Source organism: Ovis canadensis, chromosome 5 (assembly GCF_042477335.2).
Source record: "Ovis canadensis isolate MfBH-ARS-UI-01 breed Bighorn chromosome 5, ARS-UI_OviCan_v2, whole genome shotgun sequence".
NCBI classification, from domain to species: domain Eukaryota; kingdom Metazoa; phylum Chordata; class Mammalia; order Artiodactyla; family Bovidae; genus Ovis; species Ovis canadensis.
In genome coordinates this window covers 96568565-96594374 of record NC_091249.1, presented here as the reverse complement: position 1 = coordinate 96594374, position 25810 = coordinate 96568565, and the positions used below count along the sequence as shown (strand labels likewise).

The window sequence follows — 25810 nt, the reverse complement described above, 5'->3', positions numbered from 1 at the left end:
CAAGAAAAGTGGATAGAACTATAGTTATATAAGGGAGCCTATAAATACTCAGCACTATTATCTAAGTACAAAACACCAAAGAGTTGAAACTGTGCCTCTTAGCTCCAAGAAATCCAAGGATATTTGTGGTAGTTTGTTCAAAATAAAATTCAATTTATATTTTTTGGTACACTCAGGAAGACACACAATTTTTTTGAACATCCATAACCTGGCTATTTCATATATAAATGTTGCTTCATATCCACTCAGCAGTAACTTAATAATGCCTTTTCCTTTCCCATTAGAATTATTCCTCGATTCTACCATTGTTAATAGCTTTAAGTATAATAAAACATGAGCACTTTCCTACAGGGATTTGTATAAAAGATGCTCTTAGCCCCATCCCCTCTAAGTGCTTAATGCAAAGTTTTTGACCAAGGCTACAGGACTCTCTGGGATAGCTAGAATTCAGGGTGTCGGTGTTTTTTGATGAGGAAACAAAAATTGTATGTTTCTTTTTTACTAATAGCTCTCTGAAACTTAGAATTTCCATCCATTACAGATGCAGACAACAATGAATCATTGCATTAGCAGTACCAGTGACTTTGTCACGAACAGAAACCACAGTTATTTTCATACCACATTATCTTGTTGTGCATCACTGAAAATACCATTTAGTTTTCACTAATAAGAAACTATAGTGGTCCTGCCACCACCTCTGTTATTGAATGTGTTAATAGATGAGCGTGCATGTTATTATATCACACATTTTAAAATATTTTGATAATTACTTTGTGCTTCTGTTTATTTCATTTTGTGAACTGAAAAGCATTATTCTGAGAAGGCCCTCTAGGCGTCACAAGACTGATGAAAGTATCCATAGTGCAGAAAAGATTCAGAATCCTGAGTTACTGGCTTTTTGGTTTCAAAAGATATTTTATCCTCCGGGATAATATTCATGAAGCTTTGGGAAATATAAGCTACTAATGATCCATTTTCTAGCCATCTTCTGAGTTCGGTTCTCTAGCTGCATGTATAAAAAAAATAAGTAGCAGAAAATGATACTGTGAAGCCACATTTTTGTCATTGTGTTTACAGGAGTTTTAACAGCAGAGTTGTTAGTGAGCATTGCTGCTTCTCACCAACAATGGTGGTTCAGAAAGTTTGTTAACCCCATAGAGAAGTGATATATTTGAAGTTAGATATGGGTATTAATCCATATTTAAAAGACAAAAAAACAGATACACTAAAGATACACTACAGTCTGCAGTTGAAAACATCCAGTCTACTTTCTTTTTAACCAGGGCCTTTCCAATTTTCTTAAGACCAATTATAATCTGTGTAAAATTTTATAATCATTTAGTTATTTAGTTATTTTATAGTCAATTTAGAATTTGACATATATATATAATTGCTTTAGAAGAATACAGCTTGTGTATAAATTAACAAAAAATTGCCAGTTCTCTAGAATCAAATACAGAGTAAAATGTGTATTGCTCATTATGTGAGAAAAAAAGAATGCCAGTCTACTAAGTAATATTTTTAACTGGTGATCACATCAATTTCAAAGCATCAGGCTATTGTCACTAAGTATATAATTAAGTCTATTTTGGAATTTAGTTCTTAATTCATAGTTTATGTGTACCTAGAATTATTTTAAGCAGTCTATACTTCTAAGACTCATATGATTCCATCATTTATTTGGCCTTTTTTCTTTAAGGAAGATCAGTTCAGTTTAGTTGCTCAGTCGTGCCCGACTCTTTGCGACCCCATGAATTGCAGCACGCCAGGCCTCCCTGTCCATCACCAACTCCCGGAGTTCACTCAGACCCACATCCATTGAGTCCATGATGCCATCCAGCCATCTCATCCTCTATTGTCCCCTTCTCCTCCTGCCCCCAATCCCTCCCAGCAGCAGAGTCTTTTCCAATGAGTCAACTCTTCTCATGAGGTGGCCAAAGTACTGGAGTTTCAGCTTCAGCATCATTCCTTCCAAAGAAATCCAAGGGCTGATCTCCTTCAGAATGGACTGGTTGGATCTCCTTGCAGTCCAAGGGACTCTCAAGAGTCTTCTCCAACACCACAGTTCAAAAGCATCAATTCAGCTTTCTTCACAGTCCAATTCTCACATCGTTACACGATCACAGGAAAAACCATAGCCTTGACTAGACAGACCTCTGTTGGCAAAGTAATGTCTCTGCTTTTGAATATGCTATCTAGGTTGGTCATAACTTTCCTTCCAAGGAGTAAGCGTCTTTCAATTTCATGGCTGCAGTCACCATCTACAGTGATTTTGGAGCCCCCCAAAATAAAGTCTGACACTGTTTCCACTCTTTCCCCATCTATTTCCCATGAAGTGATAGGACCAGATGCCAAGATCTTCATTTTCTGAATGTTGAGCTTTAAGCCAACTTTTTCACTCTCCACTTTCACTTTCATCAAGAGGCTTTTTAGTTCCTCTTCACTTTCTGCCATAAGGGTGGTGTCATCTGCATATCTGAGGTTATTAATTTCTCCCAGCTATCTTGATTCCAGCTTGTGCTTCTTCCAGCCCAGTGTTTCTTATGATGTACTCTGCATATAACTTAAATAAGCAGGGTGACAATATACAGCCTTGACGTACTCCTTTTCCTGTTTGGAACCAGTCTGTTGTTCCATGTCCAGTTCTAACTGTTGCTTCCTGACCTGCATATAGGTTTCTCAAGAGGCAGGTCAGGTGGTCTGATATTCCCATCTCTTGAAGAATCTTCCACAGTTTATTGTGATCCACATAGTCAAAGGCTTTGGCATAGTCAATAAAGCAGAAATAGATGTTTTTCTGGAACTCTCTTGCTTTTTCCGTGATCCAGCGGATGTTGGCAATTTGATCTCTGGTTCCTCTGCCTTTTCTAAAACCAGCTTGAACATCTGGGATTTCACGGTTCACATAAGGAGGAAAAGTTTGCACAGATCTGTAAGTGCTGAACTGGAATAAAAAGGTGGAAATGACTAGACATCTAACAACCTAGATCTTTTGCAACAGGACTGTAACAGTGGCATTATGTTAGATGATAAGACAACTATCAAAATATAGAACACATAGTTATTGACATTAAGACTTTTGAAATATTACTCTGATGTCATTTTTTCTGGCTTTTTTTGATTATAGGAAAAATATGGTCATTCATTTCATCTTTTAAGAGGACTGTTTTTAAGATTATATGTGAACCAAAACTATAAAGAAGGCTTGTGGGCCACTTGGACCTATGTCTTACATTCTCATTCTATTTTTGTTCCTGTTTCCACGTCACATGGATTCTCATAGAACTTTTTTGCTTTTCTCTGTTTTTACCCTGCTTCCTTTCATACTCATGATGAATTTCAATTTATTGAATATTCTTCAATTTTAGCAATATTTTAGTTGAGATAGCTTTTTTAATGAATAATAAATAGTGCTGTGGATTGCACTTGAAAAGGTTACTTACAACACAAAAAAGCAATAAGCTTACAATTGTATCTGAGAAGGAAAAACAATTTATTTAGTGTCTCTTAACTCTTCTTTCTAGCATAGCAAAATGGCAGCTTTTTTATACACATTTAACCTTTTGAGCAGTCAAGTGGATTTTATCATAGGGGCTTAAGTGAGTTCATTCATTATGCAGAACACTACAGAAGTCCTCACAGAACTACTAACTATATTCTAGTGTTTGGTCTAGTCACGTAAAACAATTTTTGTTTAATATTCTAAGAATAATGGCAAATTGTTGCCTGAAAATATTACAGAGCATTATATAAAATTCTATCACATAAAATGGATAAGATAATTTAATAGGAAAAAATATGTCATTTTCCCAGTCTGGTAATAAGCCCTCAGATTTTGGTTTCTAATATGACCTAGAAAAGAGAATATTTGTAGTTCTGGTTTAACTGTATCAGTTATAGGGTTGTCTAATTGCCTAATCGGAGAAAGCAATGGCACCCCACTCCAGTACTCTTGCCTGGAAAATCCCATGGACAGAGGAGCCTGGTGGGCTGCAGCCCATGGGGTTGCACAAAGTCGGACACAACTGAGCGACTTCACTTTCACTTTTAACTTTCATGCATTGGAGAAGGAAATGGCAACCCAATCCAGTGTTCTTGCCTGGAGAATCCCAGGGACAGAGGAGCCTGGTAGGAGGCCGTCTGTGGGGTCACACAAAGTGGAGACGACTGAAGTGACTTAGCAGCAGTAGCAATTGCCTAATGCCAGTGAAGTGAAGTTGCTCAGTCGTGTCTGACTCTTTATGACTCCATGGACTGTAACCTACCAGGCTCCTCTGCCCATGGGATTAGGCAAGAATCCTGGAGTGGTTGCTATTCCTTTTTTCAGGGGGTCTTCCTGACGCAGGGTTGAACCCAGGTCTCCTGCATTGCCAGCAGATGCTTTACCATGTGAGCCACCAGGGAAACCGCTACTAATACCAGTAATATGAGGATAAAGAATTGTCCAGAAAAAAATGAAAACATGCACCTCTAACAGAAAACATAAACATGCATCATGGACAGTTCCTCATTTCCACAATTCCAAGATGTATATGCCTTTATATTTGAAACATATTAACATCTCTCATTTGGAGAGGCATCTTAAAATCATTGATATGTTAATAGTATATAATAATGGGATCTTTGACTCACTGAAGTCTACTAAATTAATAACAAAACAGAAATTTTGGTAACATAACCGTTCCAAAAAAATGTACCACAAGCAAGCATTTATATCTAAGCTAAGCAAGTAATGATTTTAAATCAATAGAATAAAAATATGTATTAACACTAAAAAAAATGATGCATAAATTCATGCTGTTCATTTGTATTTCCCATTGTATGAGTACTTTACCATTATTTACATCAGGCCACATCTGTAGAAGCCAGTTATTACCCACAGATTACCCTTTGCATATATGGACATGTGTTTAGAATAATTCAAGACCAAAAATGATCATTATAAAACATTCCTTTCTCTCTATCTATCACACACACACTCCTACTTTAGTTAGAAAACAGTTTAATTATCTTTTTTCTAGGCACAGTTATCCAGAGAAGGCAATGGCACCCCACTCCAGTACTCTTGCCTGGAAAATCCCATGGACAGAGGAGCCTGGTGGGCTGCAGTCCATGGGGTCGTGAAGAGTCAGACACGACTGAGCAACTTCACTTTCACTTTTCACTTTCATGCATTGGAGAAGGAAATGGCAACCCACTCCAATGTTCTTGCCTGGAGAATCCCAGGAATGGCAGAGCCTGGTGAGCTGCCATTTATGGGGTCGCACAGAGTCGGATACGACTGAAGCGACGCAGCAGCAGCAGCAGCAGCAGCAGCAGCAGCAGCAGCAGCAGCAGCAGTAGCAGCAGGCACATTTATCTATCAAGGAGATTCTAGTGACTATCTCTGTGCACTTAGCTTTCATCTATATTGATTAATATAAGAAGGGGAAACAGACTATCATTTATTGAAACATAATGAACAGACCATTGGAAACATGTAATCTAAATTTAAACTGAATTTTAAAAAAGAAAAATATTGGAAAATGTGATGGGTATGGTCTTACACTTTTTACCAGCATATAAGTAAAAAGGAGTAACCACTTCACATTATACTCATAGCCTCTCTACTCCCAAGAATATAATAGTACATACAGTTTTTTGAAATTCCAGGAGCTGGCTAGCCAGGTAAATTGTCTATAGGCTGCTTTTATTACTGGTTGAAATGAAATTTATTTTTAGTATTCCACCTTAGCCAGAGAGTATTGATAGAAATTAAATACTGTAAAAATTGTGTTTCAGTTAATAATTCGCATTATTAAATAGCTATGCCTGGGCTTCCCTGGTGGCTCAGTAGGTAAAGAATCTGCCTGCAATATAGGAGACTGGGTTGGATCCCTCGGTTGGGAAGATCCCCTGGAGGAGGAAATGGCAACCCACTCTGGTATCCCTGCCTGGAAAATTCCGTTGGACAGAGGAACCTGACAGGCTGCCATCCATGGGGTCACAACTATTCAGACACAACTGAGAGACTAAGCATAGCCTACAGCATGCTTGTGAGAAATTAGAGTTAAAACTGAATTTTAAAGTAATTATAAGGTATGTGGAGTAAATATAATCGATTGATTTATTTTCTTCATGCTTCTCAATATGCTATCACAGACACTGAATCTTGGATATACAATAAATTGAGTATGAAAGGAAAGGGAAATACACTGGGGAAATCCAAGTTCATGTGTACATGAATGTATAAGTGGTGTCTGTTCATTTTTCTAACAATTATTGTGCACCTAAAATACAAAGCTTTAAGAACAAAGCTTAACAGCTACCCCAATCCTAGGTTTAGAACATAAAGTTCTTGATAAAGTAATGATATGAATTTTGGAGATTATATACATAAACTATATATAAACTATGTATATGGGCTTCCCTGTAGCTCAGCTGGTAAAGAATCTGCCTTTAATGCAGGAAACCCGGGTTTGATCCCTGGGTTGGGAAGATCCCCTGGAGAAGGGAATGGCAACCCACTCCAGTATTCTTGCCTGGAGAATCCCATGGACAGAGGATTCTGGTGGGCCAGTCTGTGGGGTCGCAAAGAATCAGACACGACTAAGCCACTAACACTGCTACTACTATAAATTATAGATATAGACTAATGTGATACTTACCCATTTGCGAATTTCTTGTTTGAAGATATTAACATTGAGAATAGTCTCCTCCATAATTTAGGCAGAGGTATTTTGTTAAACAGAGAAGAATGCCCTTATTGTAATTGACTTTCTCATAGGTGAATATATGAAAGCAGTTCATGTATTATAGAAAGAAAATAAAAAGCAAGAGAGAGAAGAAAAATAAAGTTATAGAAACCCTTGAGGTAGGCCATTCACTATAGTCCTTTTCTATGGATATCTAGCTATCAAATGATGCTAACTTTAAATTAGCATCACTTGAACCTTAAGACTAGAGTATGAAATGTCATGTCTCTACTTTGCTCCTTCAACATTCAAAATCTCTTTTTAATTGTTAGATGGATAGCTATCAGTGTTGACCCTTCAGCCTATACGCCTTGACAGAAAAAATGATGAAGAACATAGAGTGAGCTATTTTACTACTCTTCGTCTTTATAAATATGATGGAACTGCTTGTCACTTCTCATCACTTCTCCACACCCTTAACACACAGTGCAGCAAATGTCCCCCAAACATCGTATCATGCCATAGTGTTTGTCATGACCCTTTGGTAACCAAAACACCTAGGGCCAAATCTTTCCTCTGTGAACTTAGGAGTTATTTAACGTCTCTGAGCCTCACTTAAAATTGGGAATGAAATTAGTCTCCATGGGGTTATTTTGAGGCTGAAATATTTGACATATTTTCTTTGCAATAAACATATGCAGTCTTCATTTTTATTCTTTAAGAATGTCTGTGAGAGAAAAAATCCATACATTTGGAGCAAAGAAGTTTCTTCTGAAAGTGTCTCTTTATTTTACTTTGCTTATTTAACACCTCAAATGGTAAAGAATCTGCCTGCAAGGCAGAAGACCAGGGTTCGATCCCTGGCTTGGGAGTTCCTCTGGAGAAGGGAATGGCAATCTACTCCAGTTCTTGTCTGGAGAATTCCATGGACAGAGAGGCCTGGGGGGCTATAGTTCGTGGGGTCGCAAAGGGTCAGACACAACTGAGAGACTAACACACATACACAAGAAACCAGTACTCGTGCGTGTTTTTCTTATGTCTGAAAATCAGATCAAAACAGAGGTGGCTAGGTACTAACAGGGCATTTCATGATTTTTCTTCTAATACATCCACTTTATGTCTTTGGAAATCCAAAACAGTGAATATTAACATTCTTCTCACATTGATTGGAAAAATAAGTCATGATGAAACAAAAACGGTTATGCTGAAGATAAAGAAATCAGGTACTATTCAATTTGGGGGGAAATGGTTTGTTGCTTTACTGTCAGTTATGGACTTGAGGAAATGAGATTTCTTTGATTACTGCAGCAAAATTGCTGCCAGCTAAAACTTTATCTCCATCCAAACTAAAGATAAGATTACTCGGATATTAAATTGGGGGAAAAAAAAAACTTGATTATAAAGGCTCTTTTCAGAGTTATAATCTAGTTTATCAAAGTATTAATATGAGATTTTTCCATAGGAGAAATCCCTGTTTTGTACCACAATGAAAAAAAGTGCCTGCCAGTCACAGACCTATTTTAAAAAGAGATTATTTAATTAGTTATTTTTATATCCAGTGAGTCTGGCAATATACTGTGGGGAACCATTTCGTTTTCATTCATTATAAGAAGCTATAGTGTATATTTCCCCTAGGCAGAGATTTATATGACAATTTGAATGCTTTGGTGACAGAATTATTTGATGATGAATCTGATATTAAGGAAATGCCAAGTGGCATGACATTTTGGATCATTTTCAATGACTCTTCATGATTAATAATCATGCTTATGTATGTATTAATTTTTATTAAGAATATTTTGTGTGGGAAATGGGAGTAGATGTTCTCTCTTCTTTTATTTCCTGAATAAGAAGTGAATACTTGGAAAACCTGGCTGAACTGGCAATATATTTTTCAGTCTTTAGTATTCAGATAGTCATAGTGAAAGTCAGTCTCTCTTAACCATAACTTTTAATCCTAACTTTTGCTTTATAACAACAATAAAATAACAATTACAGTATAAGGAACTGCTATTCATTAAGGGCATATTAATTGCCATATGATTTACTATGTGTTTACGATATATTGTTTCTAGTCTATGAAACAAATCTAAGGTGGATGTTCTTTTCCCAATAATACAGATGATTAACTCATAGTTTCCATACTTTGCTATATATATTGAGTGAGTGAAGTTCTCAGTTGTTTCCTACTCTTTGCGACCTGGTGGACTGTAGCCCACCAGGCTCCTCCATCCATGGGATTCTCCAGGCAAGAATACTGTAGTGGGTTGCCATTTCCTTCTCCAGAGGATCTTCCTGACCCAAGGATCAAACCCATGTCCCCCACATTGCAGGCAGATGCTTTAACCTTTGAGCTACCAGGGAAGCCCTTATCACCCAGATGTTTTTAAAAATACAGATATCTGGAACTGCATTTTCATTCATACCCTCCACCAAAATTACAGTGAAAATAGTCTTGATGAACTAATATACTAGAAAGTGGGCCAAGACTCAATAAGTCACTTTATATACATTATGTCCCCAGTATATGACACTTAATTGTTACCTTATTTCCCAAATAAATTACCTACATTTGAAAATTGTATGATCCTATGAAACTGTAGACTTTTATATCTATTAATATAAAATGAATGTTTCTATTTTCGTTTTATCTCTTCAGTTTTGATTTAGCTGAGCAGATAACGTTTGAAAGAACTAAGGCACAAAGAAGAACTGTAATAACTCCTACCTGAGCAATTTATAGTTCACATAATATTTAAAGTTCATAATATTTCTTTTTATGTGTCTAAAAAGGTTTTGGGTAATTGAAGAAAAATGTTCAACTAATGAAATATTTTTCCTAATAATACAAGGTAAAATTTATATCCCTTGTTCTATTTTGTGTAACTTATCATTCTTGTATATTAATAATAATAGCTATATCCTGCTGTGTCCTAATGGTTGTTAAGTTGCAAAGTAACTGCTTTTAGTATTTTTTGAAACATTTGACTAAAGTGAAGAATTCCTAAGAATGAAAATCACTTTCTGCATAATTTACAGGAATTTTTAGCAATGATAATAATTCTTCCATCTTCATTTTGAGTTAATGAAAATAAAAGTGTTAATCACTTAGTCGTGTCCAACTCTTTGTGATCCCATGAGGCTCCTTAGTCCATGGGATTAGCCAGGAAAGAATATTGGAATGGGTTACCATAACCTTCTCCAGGGGATCTTCCCTACTCAGGGATTGAACCCATGTCTCTGGCATTGCAGGCAGATACTTTACCTTTTAAGCCACAAGAGAAGCATTAATGGCTTTGGGTTAATGGCTATGCTTTATTTTATGTTTGTGATTTGTTGACCTTTACCTGATTCCTGGTTAATCTTGTAAATATGTAACTAGGGTGTTGAGCAATTCATCATGAGTAAGATGGTAAGATAAAGCCTCTGGAGAAGCTAGTCTTTTACCTCATTCCAAAGTAAGAGGAATATTAAGTCCTCTTTTAATTAAAAGCTTAAGAAAAAGCATAAAATCCTAGTTTTGACTACCTTTTCAAAATCTGAAACTTGTAATGGGTAGTCACAGGATTATTTGTAGTTTAAAACTTTATATTTGACATCTATTTTTAAGTTTATAAGAAGTTTATAAGAAGCATATCTATTTACTTAATCATTAAGATCAGACTACATAACAATTATGTATTCTGTTTGAACATACCAGAAAATAGCAGTGTATCATAAAGTATATGAATATTTTGTTGAACACAGCTAATATGCGATACCTTTTCCAGCAACGGAATATCTAAATCTAGATGTAAGGTTTTTAATACCTTACTTTTCAGAAATATATGTGTCATTATTTGTTGTTGTTCAGTTGCTGAATTGTGTTTGACTCTGTGACATCACGGACTGCAGCATACAAGGCTCCTCTGTCTTCCACTATCTCCCAGAGTTTGCTCAAATTCATGTCTGTAGAATTGGTGATGATATCTAACCATCTCGTCTTCTGCCACCTCTTCTCCTTTGGCCTTCAACCTTTCCCATGATTAGGTATATTACTAGTGTTCATTATTAGGTAACAGACCGGGGTTTGATCCCTAGGTTGGGAAGATCCCCTGGAGGAGGGCATGGCAACCCACTCCAGTATTCTTGCCTGGAGAATCCCCAAGGACAGAGGATACTGGCAGGCTACAATGCATGGGGTCTTAAAGAGTCAGACATGACTGAGCAACTCAGCACACAGCACAATACACTATTTAGCTGTTTTTTCTACAAATACTGTCTAACAAAAATGAACTTTTAACCTGAACATAACAAAACATCAAGGTCTACTTTATTATTATATATAGTAGCTTTGAAAAGAAGCAAAGGTAAATTTCCTATTCTAATAGGCTGACCTATATTCCTTACATTATAAAACTGATCTCATATGAATCTCAGATAAGAAATAATGTATGAAAAGCTGGCCTAGCTTCTACAGATTTATAACAAAATGGTACTCTATTAACTTTTCCTAGAGTGCTCTTTCTATAAAATTCATAATTCTACCTTTGTTTCCATAGCTTTACTTTTGTTTTATTATAAGTTCTTTGTTCAGTTTTCCCTTTCAGAAATTCCAAAATCATGGCAAACACTCTATGCAAAGCATTTGTGATACTCTCTAGAAATGTAATCTTCTGTCTCAGTTCTGTCCTGGAAATAGTGACAAAAGATTAACTTTTTAAAAATTAATTTATTTTTGGCTGCCCTAGCACTCTAGTACTCTTGCCTGGAAAATCCCATGGATGGAGGGCCTGGTAGGCTGCAGTCCATGGGGTCTCTAAGAGTCGGACACTACTGAGTGACTTCACTTTCAAGCATTGGAGAAGGACATGGCAACCCACTCCAGTGTTCTTGCCTGGAGAATCCCAGGGACGGGGGAGCCTGGTGGGCTGCCGTCTCTGGGGTCGCACAGAGTCAGACACAACTGAAGCGACTTAGCAGCAGCAGCAGCTCTTCGTTGCTGTGTGGGCTTTCTCTTTTTGCCTCGGGGCTACTTTCTAGCTGGGGTGCACAAGCTTCTCATTATAGTGGCTTCTCTTGTGGAGCACAGGCTCTAGGGCACTTGGGCTTCTGTAGATTTTGCCCTTGGGCCCAGTAGCTGTGGTTCATGGGCTTAGTTGCCCTGTGGCACGTGGAATCCTTGCAGACCAGGGATCAAACCTATATCCCCTGCTTTGGCAGGTTTCCACTGGATTCTTAACCACTGGACCACAATAGAAGCCCAAGATTTACTCTTTGATTTAGTTTGGAAAGAGGAAAAACAGCAGCTGATGCTGTGATGTTGAGAGCAGACTCAAAAAAAAAAATTACTTGGGAGAACTTTTAGTTCCCTTTTCTACTCTCATACCTTTCTGACTATATAAGAATTATCCATTTATAAGTATAGCTATTTATGTAGATATTTTAGGAGTTAATGTACGTGTATCAATAGATAGTTCTAGAATTCAAATAATCAAATCAGCTGCTGTGTACTTTCAGGCTCCATTTTGCCCTCAAGCCTTCGTTCCACCAACTTCTCAAGGAATGCCAGCCTTAGAGAGGGCTGGTTGTGCTGTACCTGCCATCTATAGTAGCTTCCTGTTTGTTCTTTTCCGGCTTAGTTTCTTTTGACCTCTGGAACACTGAGACTTCATACTTAACCTGAGATAACATCCAGCATGAAGAAAAGCAAAGCTGCATTGTACAGAAAAAAACACCTAGGTAGCTAATAATTGGATTTGGGACAGTGATTTATCTCTGAAATAAAAATCTGTGTTTGACATGCCAGTCGTATTGTGTTATAACCAAACATCAGAGGCAGTTCCTTGCAGTACTTACCATGATAGACATTTACCAAAGACACCTAAAAGATGTAAATAACTTGTAAGTGTGGGAAAGTGTCTTTTGCATGGCAGTGCTTGAATATTTGCACTTAGTATTCGACTCCTGTGTCCTGAAGCAACTGAATCCCACCTTTAGCATTTACCATGCCATTATACCCCTTTTTAGCTTTTCCTGTGCAGATATGTTTTGTCAGAAGGCGAGAGTAGGTATACCTGCAGGTTTTTGAATTGCAGGCTTTTGAGTCTACAGACAAATATTTCATCAAACCATGTTGTTATCTTCATAGTTGGTAGAAGATGAATTGTGCAGTGTAGGTGGAAGCCTGAGTACAAGTTACTAAAATCTTGCCTGCCTGCAAAAGTGCGTTCAGTGCTTGAAAAGCAGGTGTGCTTTTCTCTTCTGAGAGAATCCATCTTACACAAACTAAAATGTGCTCTTTGATTGTCCTATGGCAATGCCTTTTAACTGTGATAGGATGATAATATTAGATTTAATTGACTTCTGTAGATTATCTCAATACAAATTTTGGCTTTTGAATACTAGAGTCTGTAGACCCTGCTATTTAAATAACACGATCATTCTGCATCAATATGTTCAAAAAATTAGCTTGGGGAAATATTAATGGACAATTTCCTATTCTAATTTAGCTTATTCATGAGTTTAATTTTTCCTGAACTTAAAACAATTAATTTAACTGAGATTACATCATAATTGATATAAGATAATACAGTGTGAAGAAAAGCATAACCATCTTTTATAGGGAAATAGCTAGATGGCTGATAATTGAATTTGTGACTTTATGAAGGCTGATTTTCATTCCAAACATATTTCCCCTACCTCCAAGAGCTAATTCTTATGTATTTAAAGTGGTCCAGCATACCAAAACTATTTCTGATTTTAATGCCCACCTAGTATGTAGAATCCCTAGAGTGATAATATCTATGTTTAGAAGATTAATTTAGTTTCAAGAAAGGAAGAAAAGTAATTCCAAAGCAGCAGTGATTAGTTTTAATTTATGATAACCCATAGAATTGAGAACTGCCAATTGTAAGGCACTGTGCTAAGTGCTTTGAAAACATACATAATGCAAAAGGCGTGGTTTCTACCGTTAAGAAGTTTATTGTCCAAGAGGAAAAAATACGCATAAATAGTAGTTCCTCATCATTTATCTCAGGCACCTCTGAGCTTTCTGATATTGAAAATAATAAAGTATAGTTCTTAATAGAAAGGGGAAATTCTTTAGTGGCCATATATCACAGAATCAGTCTTCAAGACTGAAGAAAATTAGCATTTATCAAGAATAAGTAGCCCAACCAATGCAAAAAAGTAGAGTTTTCTCCAAGGTGCACATGCATTTTATGTGAATTCCAAATAAGCTTAACTAATCTGGAGAAACTATTTTGATGATTTTTGTAAGTACTAGCTTCCCTAAGCAAGGTTACTGTGGCCATATGTGAAATCTATGTCCTGAAGCATTCTCTAAGTGTGGAGAGAAGCAAACATCCCCAAATGGGATTTTTCGCTCTAAGTCCTTTTAAGATGATCACTCTCAGTGCGATGAGGCGAGGCTGGCTGATCCCTACGGGCACTCTGAGGTGGTTTGTGAGTGATAGGAGGGCTGTGTTGTGTGTGTCTACCTTCACATTCTCTCACCATGTCCAGGGGGCTCCTTCCCCATCCCCCTGCTCTCCTACCTCCAAGCTAGTGCATCCAAACCTTATTTCTGAGAGCAACTTTTCTACTTCTATGAGGTTGTTCGGTTCCTTGTCCACTTTCCTCTGACACCACTTCCCAACCCCTGAAAAATGATAAGCTGAGAAAAACCAGCAAGCGTGTGGGAAGGCTGGGGTGGGGATGGGGGGGACTTAAATTTAAATTTAACTTAAATTCCAAATAAGTTAAGCTTATTTGGAATGCACATAAAATGCCTGTCCACCTTAGAGAAAACTCTACTTCTTTGCATCGGATGGGCTGCTTACTCTTGATAAATGCTAATTTTCTTCAGTCTTAAAGACTGGTTCTGTGATAGGTGGCCACTAAAGAATTTCCCCTTTCTATTAAGAACTGTACTCTATTATTTTCAATACTGGAAAACTCACAAGCAAAAATTTTAAGGGTTCCTTTCAACCTCTGAGCCACTAAGTGAGAAATAGTGGCCTTGATCTCTCCCTCACCAATTTAGAACCTAGTCTCAAGACAACTCTCAAAATAGAACAAACCCTAGGAATAAAAGAAAGGCTGTGGTCCAAGTGGCACAGAGAGAAGTTTCTGCTTGAATCAGCATCTATTTCCGCAGTATTGGAGGTCATCAGTAATTCCTTCGCCAGCGCTCTTGTTCAGCACAATTATCGTGCTATGCTAAGCACAGCAGAGGATCCGCACTCCTGTAAGATGAGATGCTCAGAGAAGGAGAGGACTGGAGATGTTTAAAGATTTGTTTCTAACATGGCTTTAATTTGAAATCCTTTCATTCTGAAGATGTCTGGATATTGAGATAGAGCAAATGAAAGCAATACGTTCCTGTTATGGATGCAGCCAAGCATCCCCCTTATTTGAAAGGCTTAACCAGCACACTCAGGAACAAGATGAGAGACGTCTTGAAGTATGACTTCCCTGTCAGCTGCAAGATCAATAAAATGCAGATGCCATTCTTTACCACACTCCAGAGAATGAGTTTGCAGAGTGAGAAAGGCTTCATGTTGAAGCCGTTTTATTTGCGCGTGGACTTGGCAAAGGTGGAAAAGTGGCTCTGGGGAGAACGCATGAGGCTTGGCCCCAGCTGCCCCAGCTGCTTGAGCACCCCTGCCAGGTGACATCACTCACTCACCCTGTCCGTGTGAAGGGCAGGAGGCATTTCCAGGCCACTCAGACCATTCCGACAAACTGATTACTTAACTGATTATGTAAACGCCACCTAAAAGCCTCTGGTCATTGATGTTGATCGGACTCATTAATTTAGAATTATTGTTGAATCTGACAAAAGCAAGCACAGGACCAAAGATACATAAACACAGGTCTAATAGTCACAAACGGTAGACCGCCATGTTCTATCGCCATATTCGGCGGTGATCAAATTGCCACTTAGCACACTGTAGGGGTGTGTGTGTGTGTGTGTGTGTGTTCATTTGTGTCTGACTCTGTGCGACCCTATGGACCGCAGCCCACCATGCTTCCCTCTCTATGGAATTTTCCAGGCAAGAATGCTGAAGTGGGTTGTCATTTCCTACTCGAGGGGATCTTTCTGACCCAGGGATCGAACCTGCATCTCCTGCATCTGAGCCACCTGGGAAAACCCTACTCAAGGCGTAAGAGTAGATAGTTTCAGAGATACCTGGTTGTTGGGCAGCAACAAGTTGAGAAACAGAACTAACCTACTTGATTGTCAGTCCTTTTTTTTTTTTTTTAATGGAAAAGATGCTCTTCCTCTTTGCTCAATGTTTAAACATTCTAAAGGTCTCAATATTGGTGTACTCTTGAGAGACTAGGTGAAATGTTCTTAATTTATAAGTAAATTATAAAAATAAAATGTTATAATATTGGCTGTAATTATTACTGTTTATTTGCCTTATATATTTATTTTGAGATCAGTTTTCTGCTGAGAATGAGGCTTGCTGCCGGATACCATGTGAGATATAACCCTGGTCTATGAGGGGCTCCCCATTTTGTGGGACACCAGATGTAGATGCATGGATGCGCTGTGAGGCAGGCAAGTTCTGGGTGTGGCCTCAGCATAGAAACAGGTTTTCAATTTTCAAAACTGTCCCTGGAGCCTGGTTGATGTGAATGTAGCCTGTGGTGTTCTGCATAGTAATAGCAAGTGGGATTAAGACAGATCCTCTCAAATGCAGTCCAGCAGCAAGAATAATTGTTGATAACATTTTAAGGAAGGAATTAGAGTTAAAGGTGTTATTTGTCAGACATAGCCAATCCCTCAACTGGGAACAACTATCTGCTACTTACTGTCTGTCACCCTCGAAGATAACTCCATTTTTCTCCTCCATTCTACATCTAAATAGACAGTCAAGAATCTGCCTGCAGTGCAGGAGACCCAGGTTCGATGCCTGGGTCAGGAAGATCTCCTGGAAAAGGGAATGGATACTCCATATTCTTGCCTGGGAAATCCCATGGACAGAGGAGCTTGGCAAGCTATAGTCCATGGGGTTGCAAAGATTCGGACATGACAGAATGACTAACACTGTAAACACTGTTGCTCGATTTTGATTTCTGAATACGCTTTGAGCTCTTCTTCTTCTCCAGTGCTCTTTCAGACTTGCATCATTTTTCACCTGGACTGTAGTAGTAGTTTGGTACTTGGCCCTAGTTTTGGCCCCTCTTAAATCATTTATGCTAAGTGACAATATCACCATAGTTAAAATCCTTTGAAAATTTCCCCTCACTAATAGAATCAGTTTTTTTTTTTTCAGCAAGATTTCCAGAAAAATAATCTGTCTCTGCTTCTTTACCCTATCCTTTAACCTCTCACCAACCCATCTTGCCCTAATAATACTGATCTGCCTTCACGTCCCTAGTCATGCCAGGTTTTTTTCCTATTTCTCTGTCTGCCCTCCCTTTTTTCTTCAATATGTTAACCCCTACTCTATACCATGAAGCCCAGGCTGGATTATAATTCCCTCTCCCATTCTCCCAGGGAATCCTGTACATCCAACATCACAGCATCTGCCATGTTATATTGATTTTTTTGTTTCTTTCTTTGTTTGTTTCTATGGGTGTCTCTCCCACTGGACTGAAAGCTCCTTCAGAAAACCAGTACAGTAAATCTAGTGCAGTAGCCAATTCCTGCTTCTCACTTAGAGATCAGATGTATGTCATCTCTCAGAAAGCCTGTCGTTGATCATCTCACACCTCCACCTGGTTCACCCCTTTTTTTCTTCGCTTACCACTTTATGGTGTTTCCTTGTTTATGTAAGTGTTTGTTTAGAGTTTGTCTCTGCACTAGAATATGAACCTCAAGAGCTGAGGCTTTTTCTGCCTTTTTCATCCTTGTATCTCCACTGCCTTAAAAAGTGCCTGTGTATAGAAGGCCTTCAATTAATATGCAGCTTTCAAAATTGAATTTAATGAATGGAGAGTGGATGGATGGATGAATAGATAGATATATTGCTGGGTAGATGGGCACATAATAAGAGGTCAATGAATTAGTCAGGACTGAGTAAACCTATCCAAATTAGGTAAGCAGTCTATAGATCAATAATGGTAGAGGGTCAATTTTTTTTTAACACGTGTAAAGGGACACAGACCACCATATTGCCTCAATATTTACTTCTGTGACTCATTGTCACAGACTGTTGCCTACTGTTTTCATATTCCCCGGTGTGAAAGCTCTAGCATATCCTGAGTACCACTTGTAATACTCTACATGATTCCTTCATGTTAATTCTCCTATCCTCTATTCCTAGTATGTGTACACACATCCCCATGTAAAATAACAACAGAAGAAAAACGATTCAGCATCAGCTTTTAAAGAATTACTGAACTCTTCACTTTATCAATTGATATTATTTTCTGTTTCTGCAGGAACATTTGGCTTAAATTCCAGACTTACCTTTTACGAGTTTACCTTCCCTCCTCACTGGTTTCCTCATTTATGAAATGCGTGTGATAACCTTCTTTCCTTGAACTGTTATGTTGATTATGTGAGGAAACACTTGTGGATGCACTTTTCAAATTTCAAAATGCTCATCTAATATTATTTTTCATCAAGTATGATTTCATGTCCTTCCCTCATTTATGGATGGTGATAGCATATATCCCCACGTTATCTTTCTTTTAATCATCTTATTGTTCACAGCTTAAGGTCACTTAATCTTAGGTGTATAATCATTTGCATTCTGAATTGCAGCTCCTTCATTAGTTTTTATAACTGTTGTATTTAATAGGACATTGGGGAAGTGGATGGCACAGGCAAAAGGAAATTGGATTTTGAACCTTTTATTATGATGACATCCATTTGATTGTGGTCCAAATGATTAGTGAAGAAAAAGCTGCTGTTGTGACAACTTTCCAGTGTGAAATAAAGTGTAATACTGAGATTTGCTTATTAGGTTACTGTCTAGGAATAAAAGCACCCAGTACCAGTATTCAGCAATATTTCCTGAGCTCTTGTGTACAAGCCAAGCTACTGTGAGCATCTGAGAATGCAGCAGTGTAAGACTCAGTGCCTGCTCTACAGAGCTAAAAGGCTGCGATGGCCTCGTCTCTAAGGAGAGACGTGCAAGTGACCTTGTGGAACCAGGCTCATTATTAACAATTTATGGTCACAAAGGGAACACACCATTTATCTGTCATTACCTCACAGCTGGTAGACTCAGTGTCACCATAACCACAATTTTTGAAATAAGAAAAATTGAAGACCATTTCATTTTTAAGGAATTAAGCTGATACTTCACACACTCATGTTTTGCTCAAGAACCGCCCCACCCCACCCCACCACCCCACCCCCGCAACCAGAGTCACAGCCCACATGTAGTATGTATGGTATGTAAGTAAATATTACAAAAGTTCATTCTAAAAGAACTTGTGGACTTGAGGGCTGAGAAAAGAAAAATGCATCCGTTTTGACCTCACAGCACTGAAATAGCTCAGGAGAAAGTATTTTGTAAGCTGTGAAATACTATATATATACAGCATGTCAATATATATTTTTTAATTCTATTTTGTTTGAATGTATGACTATTGAGGACATGACAAAATTGGGAGCCTATGGCAGAGTAAATAAATGCAAATATCTTTTTAAATTGCTCATTGGTGTTTGGCCTATATGATAAGGTAACAGTTCATAGCCATTGTTTGCTGATATGGTTGCTAGTAAAGGGAGGTTAAGAGGACTGACAAAGTAGACATGCTGAATAGTGTGGTTTGAGGTCTAATTTTTTTTAATGGTTACAAATTCGGTGAGGATATCCAATTCCGCATAAGGTCTTTAGAAGTAAATAACTAAATGGTACAGAGTTCTTTCTAAGGCTATCTTGCAGTTTAATTAATCAAAGCTGACTCTGGCTCTGCCATTCCACTGACTGGCCTACAATAAATGGCCTCCCTGCCTGCTGTACTTTTCCATCCAAACATTGTACAAATCAAGGACAAGCATCCTTGAGACTCTTTTTAATGGCAGCGTTCTTAAAAACCCAGCCTCCTGTAGTTGCTTAAAATCAAAGTGTCATCATGAAAGTTACTTAGTGCTTTTAGGAAATCTGTAAAGATCTTGAAGTTTGAAATGCAAAGCAGAGCAAGAATCCAAAGACTCAATATCTGAGTTTTCAATGTTATGTTTTAGGAATGTGAAAATCAGATTATTATCCGTGACTCTTAATGGTGCAATTCTAAAAATGAATGGCTTCTTAATTAAATGACTTCCAAGTGATATAGTGCACCTTTATAAAGTGCTAGAGTTCTAAATACAATGCTTTAGAAAATATCTATACTAAGTTTAACTCAGCAAGTGAATAATTTGTCAGCTATCAATCACAAAGATGTAATTTTTGCTATATTAATGTCATATATACTAATAACAACTGATTAAGATGATAACTTAGCCACAAGTTTTGTTTTTATAAAAAGTGTTTAAAGGTTTTAAATTCATTGGGAAAATGTTTCTAAGTAATGTCCTTTGAGCTACTTATTATCTGAGCTTGGAATAGAAAAAAGAAACATTTATGCTTAGTGGAAAACAAAATGGTTACCAGTGAGAATCATCCTTGTAACTTTTTAAAATATTATAGTCCAGTGGCAGAATTCTTCCTTTCATATTTGCATCCTCAATCTGAATGTAAACATATAATTACTAACAATTGTTAGACTTCAGTTGTAATTAAAATCTAAAACATCCTTGGTAGCAATGACTAAGTTGACTTACATGCTGCTGCTGCTGCTGCTGCTGCTGCTGCTAAGTCGCTTCAGTCGTGTCCAACTCTGTGTGACCCCATAGACGGCAGCCCACCAGGCTCCTCTGCCCATGGGATTTTCCAGGCAAGAGTACTGGAGTGGGTCGCCATTGCCTTCTCTGTGACTTATATGCACTAAGGTTTAATAATAGCAGTATACTCCTTTCATATTTTCAAGAATTCTAGTTATCATTGTAGTATATTTTATAATAGGATTATCATATTTATTATACAAACCTAATTTTTCAATGAGTATAGTATATGTTATTGAAATTAAGAAAACTAGGTATTGCTTTTCATTATAATAATACTTATTCTGAATTTTCAAAACTGAATTAAAAATAAGTGTACTGTCTGGTGAATTTTTAGTAAATAATTAAGAAATTCAAATGTATATTATATACATAGTACTTATATTATTTTTATTTTTTAATTAAAAAATTTTGAATACATATATTATTTTTACATCAATTAACTTTTATTTCTGATTTTAAAATCTAAATACCTTCAGTATCTGAGGACCTATTATTTTGAGTATATTATGCCTTAATCTTGGTATTTTAAGTATTTATTAGTAAATGTATCTTGAATTCCAATTTACAAATTTAACAAAAAAAAAAGAAACATGCTGAAATATATGCAGAATCCCTATCGATAGAGTTGTGTATTTTGAATTAAAATTAGAAATGTAAATATTTTAATATATTGATTTACTGAGTGGTATTTATACTGCTCCATATAATGTCTGAGTGCTTACCTGCTTACTCTATAAAAATAATTTGTCTACATATTTCCTGTTACTTATAGCATATCACAAGTTATTATTATAATAGTTTAAAATGTTTTAACAGGTTTACACATCACCCTTTTTTTGGAAGCATAACTGCCAGCCATTATAAAAATATAACTGAAAAAGTTATAGTAGTGGGAAGTGCTAAGTCAGTGTGAAAATTATTTTAATACAAAACTCAGATGTAGCCTAGCCAAGAAATAATGGACCAATGGATATTTTTTGACAAATTATGATTTGTGAGGTGTGCTAATGGAAATTCAAAATACGAGATAGACCTTCTAAGGACGTTACACTTTTTGTTGATGTGATCAACAAAGGATGGCAGTGTATAAGACAATAGCAGTGCGGAAGGGACATGTCTGTTCAGATGCCACATTCACAGCAAAGTGAGAAGAGAGTGGCGGGAGAAGCAAGAATTACTTCATGCTGTGATCTGTAACAAACCTGTGAAATGAGAGGGGCTTGAATGGCATGATGGTCTAAGTTGAAATCACTTTTAAAAATTTCCTATCAAGTCTAACAGCCACATTTGGATATGTTATTTCTGATACCTTCACATTTTTCATCTAATTTGTTCCTAGAATGCTCTGGCCCATTGGGAATTGAAGGAGGAATCATTTCAAATCAGCAAATCACAGCTTCATCTACCCACCGAGCTCTTTTTGGACTCCAGAAGTGGTATCCCTACTATGCACGTCTGAATAAGAAGGGACTAATAAATGCCTGGACAGCTGCAGAAAATGACAGATGGCCGTGGATTCAGGTAACAGATGGGATAGGACAGGGTTTCTGCCAAGGAATGGCTAGAGTCATTTCAGAAAGAAGATAGTGAGTGTCCAATGTGTGACTTTTCTTCATGGTCACAGAAGAAAGGATGATTTAGCTAGAGTCCAAACTGACTATAAATCCTGCAACTGTGGGAAATGTGAATATTCCTTTTGAAAGTTAATGAAGTGAGTTAAAAATGTTAAAATGACCTTGAGTTGCAAATATCACTCTCTGAAGGTACATGTCAAAGAGAGGATTTTACATATGCTGTGTGTCCATTAGTTCTGTGTTAACACTTAGCAGCAATTTTTGGTACTTCAGGAGAATGAAAATGGTGTCCTTTCCTTCTCTGTTAGTGGTTCCATATGTGTATATATAAATTATACAATGGAGTATAATATCTCAAATGTCTTCAGCACCCTCTATAATAACTGGGTGTGTTTCAATTCATACTCTATCATTTATTATCATCAGCTATGTTTTTAAATGTGAGAAAATGATGCAATACCAGGAAATTAAATAATTTCCGAAAGGTGTGATGGATGGGAGTAATGCCTGCATCTTATATATTATCCGTTTAATACCTTTTGAGCCCTTAACTGAAGTGAGACAGGAAAACTACATATTTGAAGGCAGAAAAGGTCCTCAAACTATGATTTCTGTGAAAGCTTATACCTCTGTTCGTGTGGCCCATGTTAATAACATTTAACGATTCAGTGAGGTGTGCTAAAAAGACAGGAAATCCAGTGCACCCTGATGTACTCCTTTCCCAATTTGGAACCACTCTGTTGTTCCATATCCAGTTCTAACTGTTGCTTTTTGGTCTGCATACAGATTTCTCAGGAGGCAGGTAAGGACATCTGGTATTTCCATCTCATGAAGAATATTCCACCGTTTGTTGTGATCCACACAGTCAAAGGCTTTGGCGTAGTCAGTAAAGCAGAAATGGGTGTTTTTCTGGAGTTCTCTTGCTTTTTCTATGAAGATGATAATGAACTCATATAAAAACAGTAAAAGTTAATTAAAAGAGTTTATATTAGATAAGGAAATCTTGCATATGATGGAGGAAAACTGAAAACTCACTATTGGTTTTCAATACATATTTCATTATTGTGTTGAGAGAATTATTATAGTCTTTAATAACACCTCATTTTCTAAGTTATTTTTCAAAAAAAATGTCTCTTTTCTTAAAGAACAACCATATCTAGTAATTTTTACAGATTTTCTTTGTTTGAGCATTATTAATTTCCCTTGTCACTGTATTCTTTTATTTATATTCAGTCATTCAAATGAAGCATTTGAGTACTTTGCTTAAACTTACTTATAATGAGCACAGTATTCCCCTAATCTTTTAGGTGTATAAGACACATATACTAATTAGTATTCAATTTCATTTTCTCCCTTATCCTGATGAAATGAAAATTAAAATTGCCATTTTTAAATTTACACACTCAGTGTGCAATTATGGATAGTACCTCAATGTTCATAATTGGTTCTGAATTTTAGGAGTTAGTTCAGTAAATATAGTTAAACAGAAATCTTTTTGTTTTTCTTTTCAAGTTTTTCTGACCTTTATTTCCTCACCTAGATTTTTTTCCCCAAGTTATAAATAACCACCATCTTAAACATTAACTCATTCATTAGCATCCTGGAATATCAATTTCCCTTTTGGCTGATATGTTAGAAATAATAACTATACAATTATAGAAATATGCCTTGTATTATGCAAAAATTAAAAGCTTATCTAAACCTCTGGGATGGAGAAGGCAATGGCACCCCACTTCAGTACTCTTGCCTGTAAAATCCCATGGATGGAGGACCCTGGTGGGCTGCAGTCCATGGGGTCGCTAAGAGTCGGCCACAAGTGAGTGACTTCATTTTCACTTTTCACTTTCACGCATTGGAGAAGGAAATGGCAACCCACTCCGGTGTTCTTGCCTGGAGAATCCCAGGGACAGGAGAGCCTGATGGGCTGGCATCTATGGGGTCGCACAGAGTCGGATACGACTGAAGCGACTTAGCAGCAGCAGCAGCAGCAGCAGCAAACCTCTGGGAACTTTGCTTATTGAATCAGATTAATCAGGATGATTACTATTTTAAAAGATAAATATTTTCCATTCCTATTATTTTCCTTTTCTTTTTTTACAGATACATGTAGTAAAATATGTTTTATTGTTTTCTTCTTTTAATTTCTAAAGTAATTTTTGTTTGTATATGTTCTTTCTGGGATGCACACATATTGGATTTTCAGTCATTTATTTATTCATCCACTCACCAGACATTCACTAAATGAATGTCTGCCCTGTGGTCTATTTTTCACTGGGCTCTAGAAAGACAATACCACTTGCCTTTACAATGCTCTGTATCTAAGATATAGGAAAGTAAATAGAGTAAACATAATAATGCAACATGTGTAGCCTGGTGTTACATCATCTGCTAACCATTTTATTTGAGCCATAATATTTTATATCGAGACAGTCTATTTTTAATAGACCTTTTGTTAAGCTAAAAACTAGCTTAGTGTATTTATAGAATACAAAAGGAAATTCCCATTATATATGTATTGCATGGCTATGTTATTACGTGCAGATCTATTTGATGGCTATACCAAGGAAAGGGCTTCCCAGGTGGCACTGGCAGTAATGAACCTGCCTGCCAAAGCAGGAGACCCAGCTTTAGTCCCTGGGTTGGGAAGGTCCCCTGGAGGAGGGCATGGCAACCCACTCCAGTATTCTAGCCTGGGAAATTCCATGGACAGAGGAGCCTGGTAGGCTACTGTAGTTCATAGGCTTGCAAGGAATCAAACATGACTGAAGTGACATAACATGTACAGACATACTAAGGAAAAGCCATAATTTTCCTTTGAAAGTTAACAGTAATTGTTTCAGTGCTACTATTTAATCACGGAAAAAAATAGATGTTGATCTCTATTTTAAGTAATTCATTACCCCTTAGAAAATGTGAATATGATCTTAATATGTTCCTTTTCTGTATGCCACAGAGCTTGGTGGAGGGTAGTTATTTCTCAGACTTCAGTGGGTACAGGGAATCACATGGGTCACTGGATGAAAACAGAAACTTCTGGATTGCCCCACAGTCCCATTTATTGAAGGTCATCCGCAGACCGCACTGTAAAAACATGTCTTATCAGTTTATAAATTTGTACTGCATGAGATGTTAAAAATAAATAAAATGCAAAGGACACTTTTGCTTGATGATCTGGGCACTTTGTTTTTGAAACTGCAAGTAGTGATAAACTGTAAAGGTGGAGGAGAAGAAAGTGAATAAAAATGAGGAAATGTAGTAGGAATTATGTGACCCACAAAAAGTTTCTAAACTAGAAGGAGGCAGAACCATCTTGTATATTCCAGTCAGAAGTTTATCCCACCTTTGCAGCAATTCATCAGTAGTCATTTTTCACTAGTCATAAAGTTTTAAAGTATTTTCTAAAGTTAATGTCCCTAAATGACTATTAGATTCTTCTCTGTTAGAAAATTTTAAATACCCGAAAGCAAGACCATCTGCCTTTTACATTTTAAACAGAATAATAATGTGGAATACAAGGGCCTAACAGACTTATGTGAACACATGTTATGTTACAAATTCAGATTTCTAGAATATGAATTGCATACGCAGTGGGGATTTTTTAAAACTTCGTGAACCAGATTCACAAATGCTGCAAAAAATAGAGTAATCATCTATTTCCTTTACAAAGCCTATATATAATGTGTGTAAAGACTTTTTTTGGTACTTACAGGCACCTGGAGCTCCTTGAGACACCAAAACCATTTTTAGAATCACAGAATTTAAGAAGTAAAAAAAAATTTTTT

General features: G+C 37.0%; 1 protein-coding gene across 2 annotated transcripts in view; it reads left to right on the top strand.

Moving 5' to 3' along the window:
- The window catches only part of EDIL3 (EGF like repeats and discoidin domains 3), a 476676-nt gene that overhangs the window by 275992 nt on the left and 174874 nt on the right, over window positions 1–25810 (top strand). For both annotated transcript variants that reach the window (XM_069592585.2, XM_069592586.2), the window contains one exon: window positions 21794–21975. In XM_069592585.2, the coding sequence (XP_069448686.1) occupies window positions 21794–21975 (182 nt within the window). The remainder of the gene's footprint in view (window positions 1–21793; window positions 21976–25810) is intronic.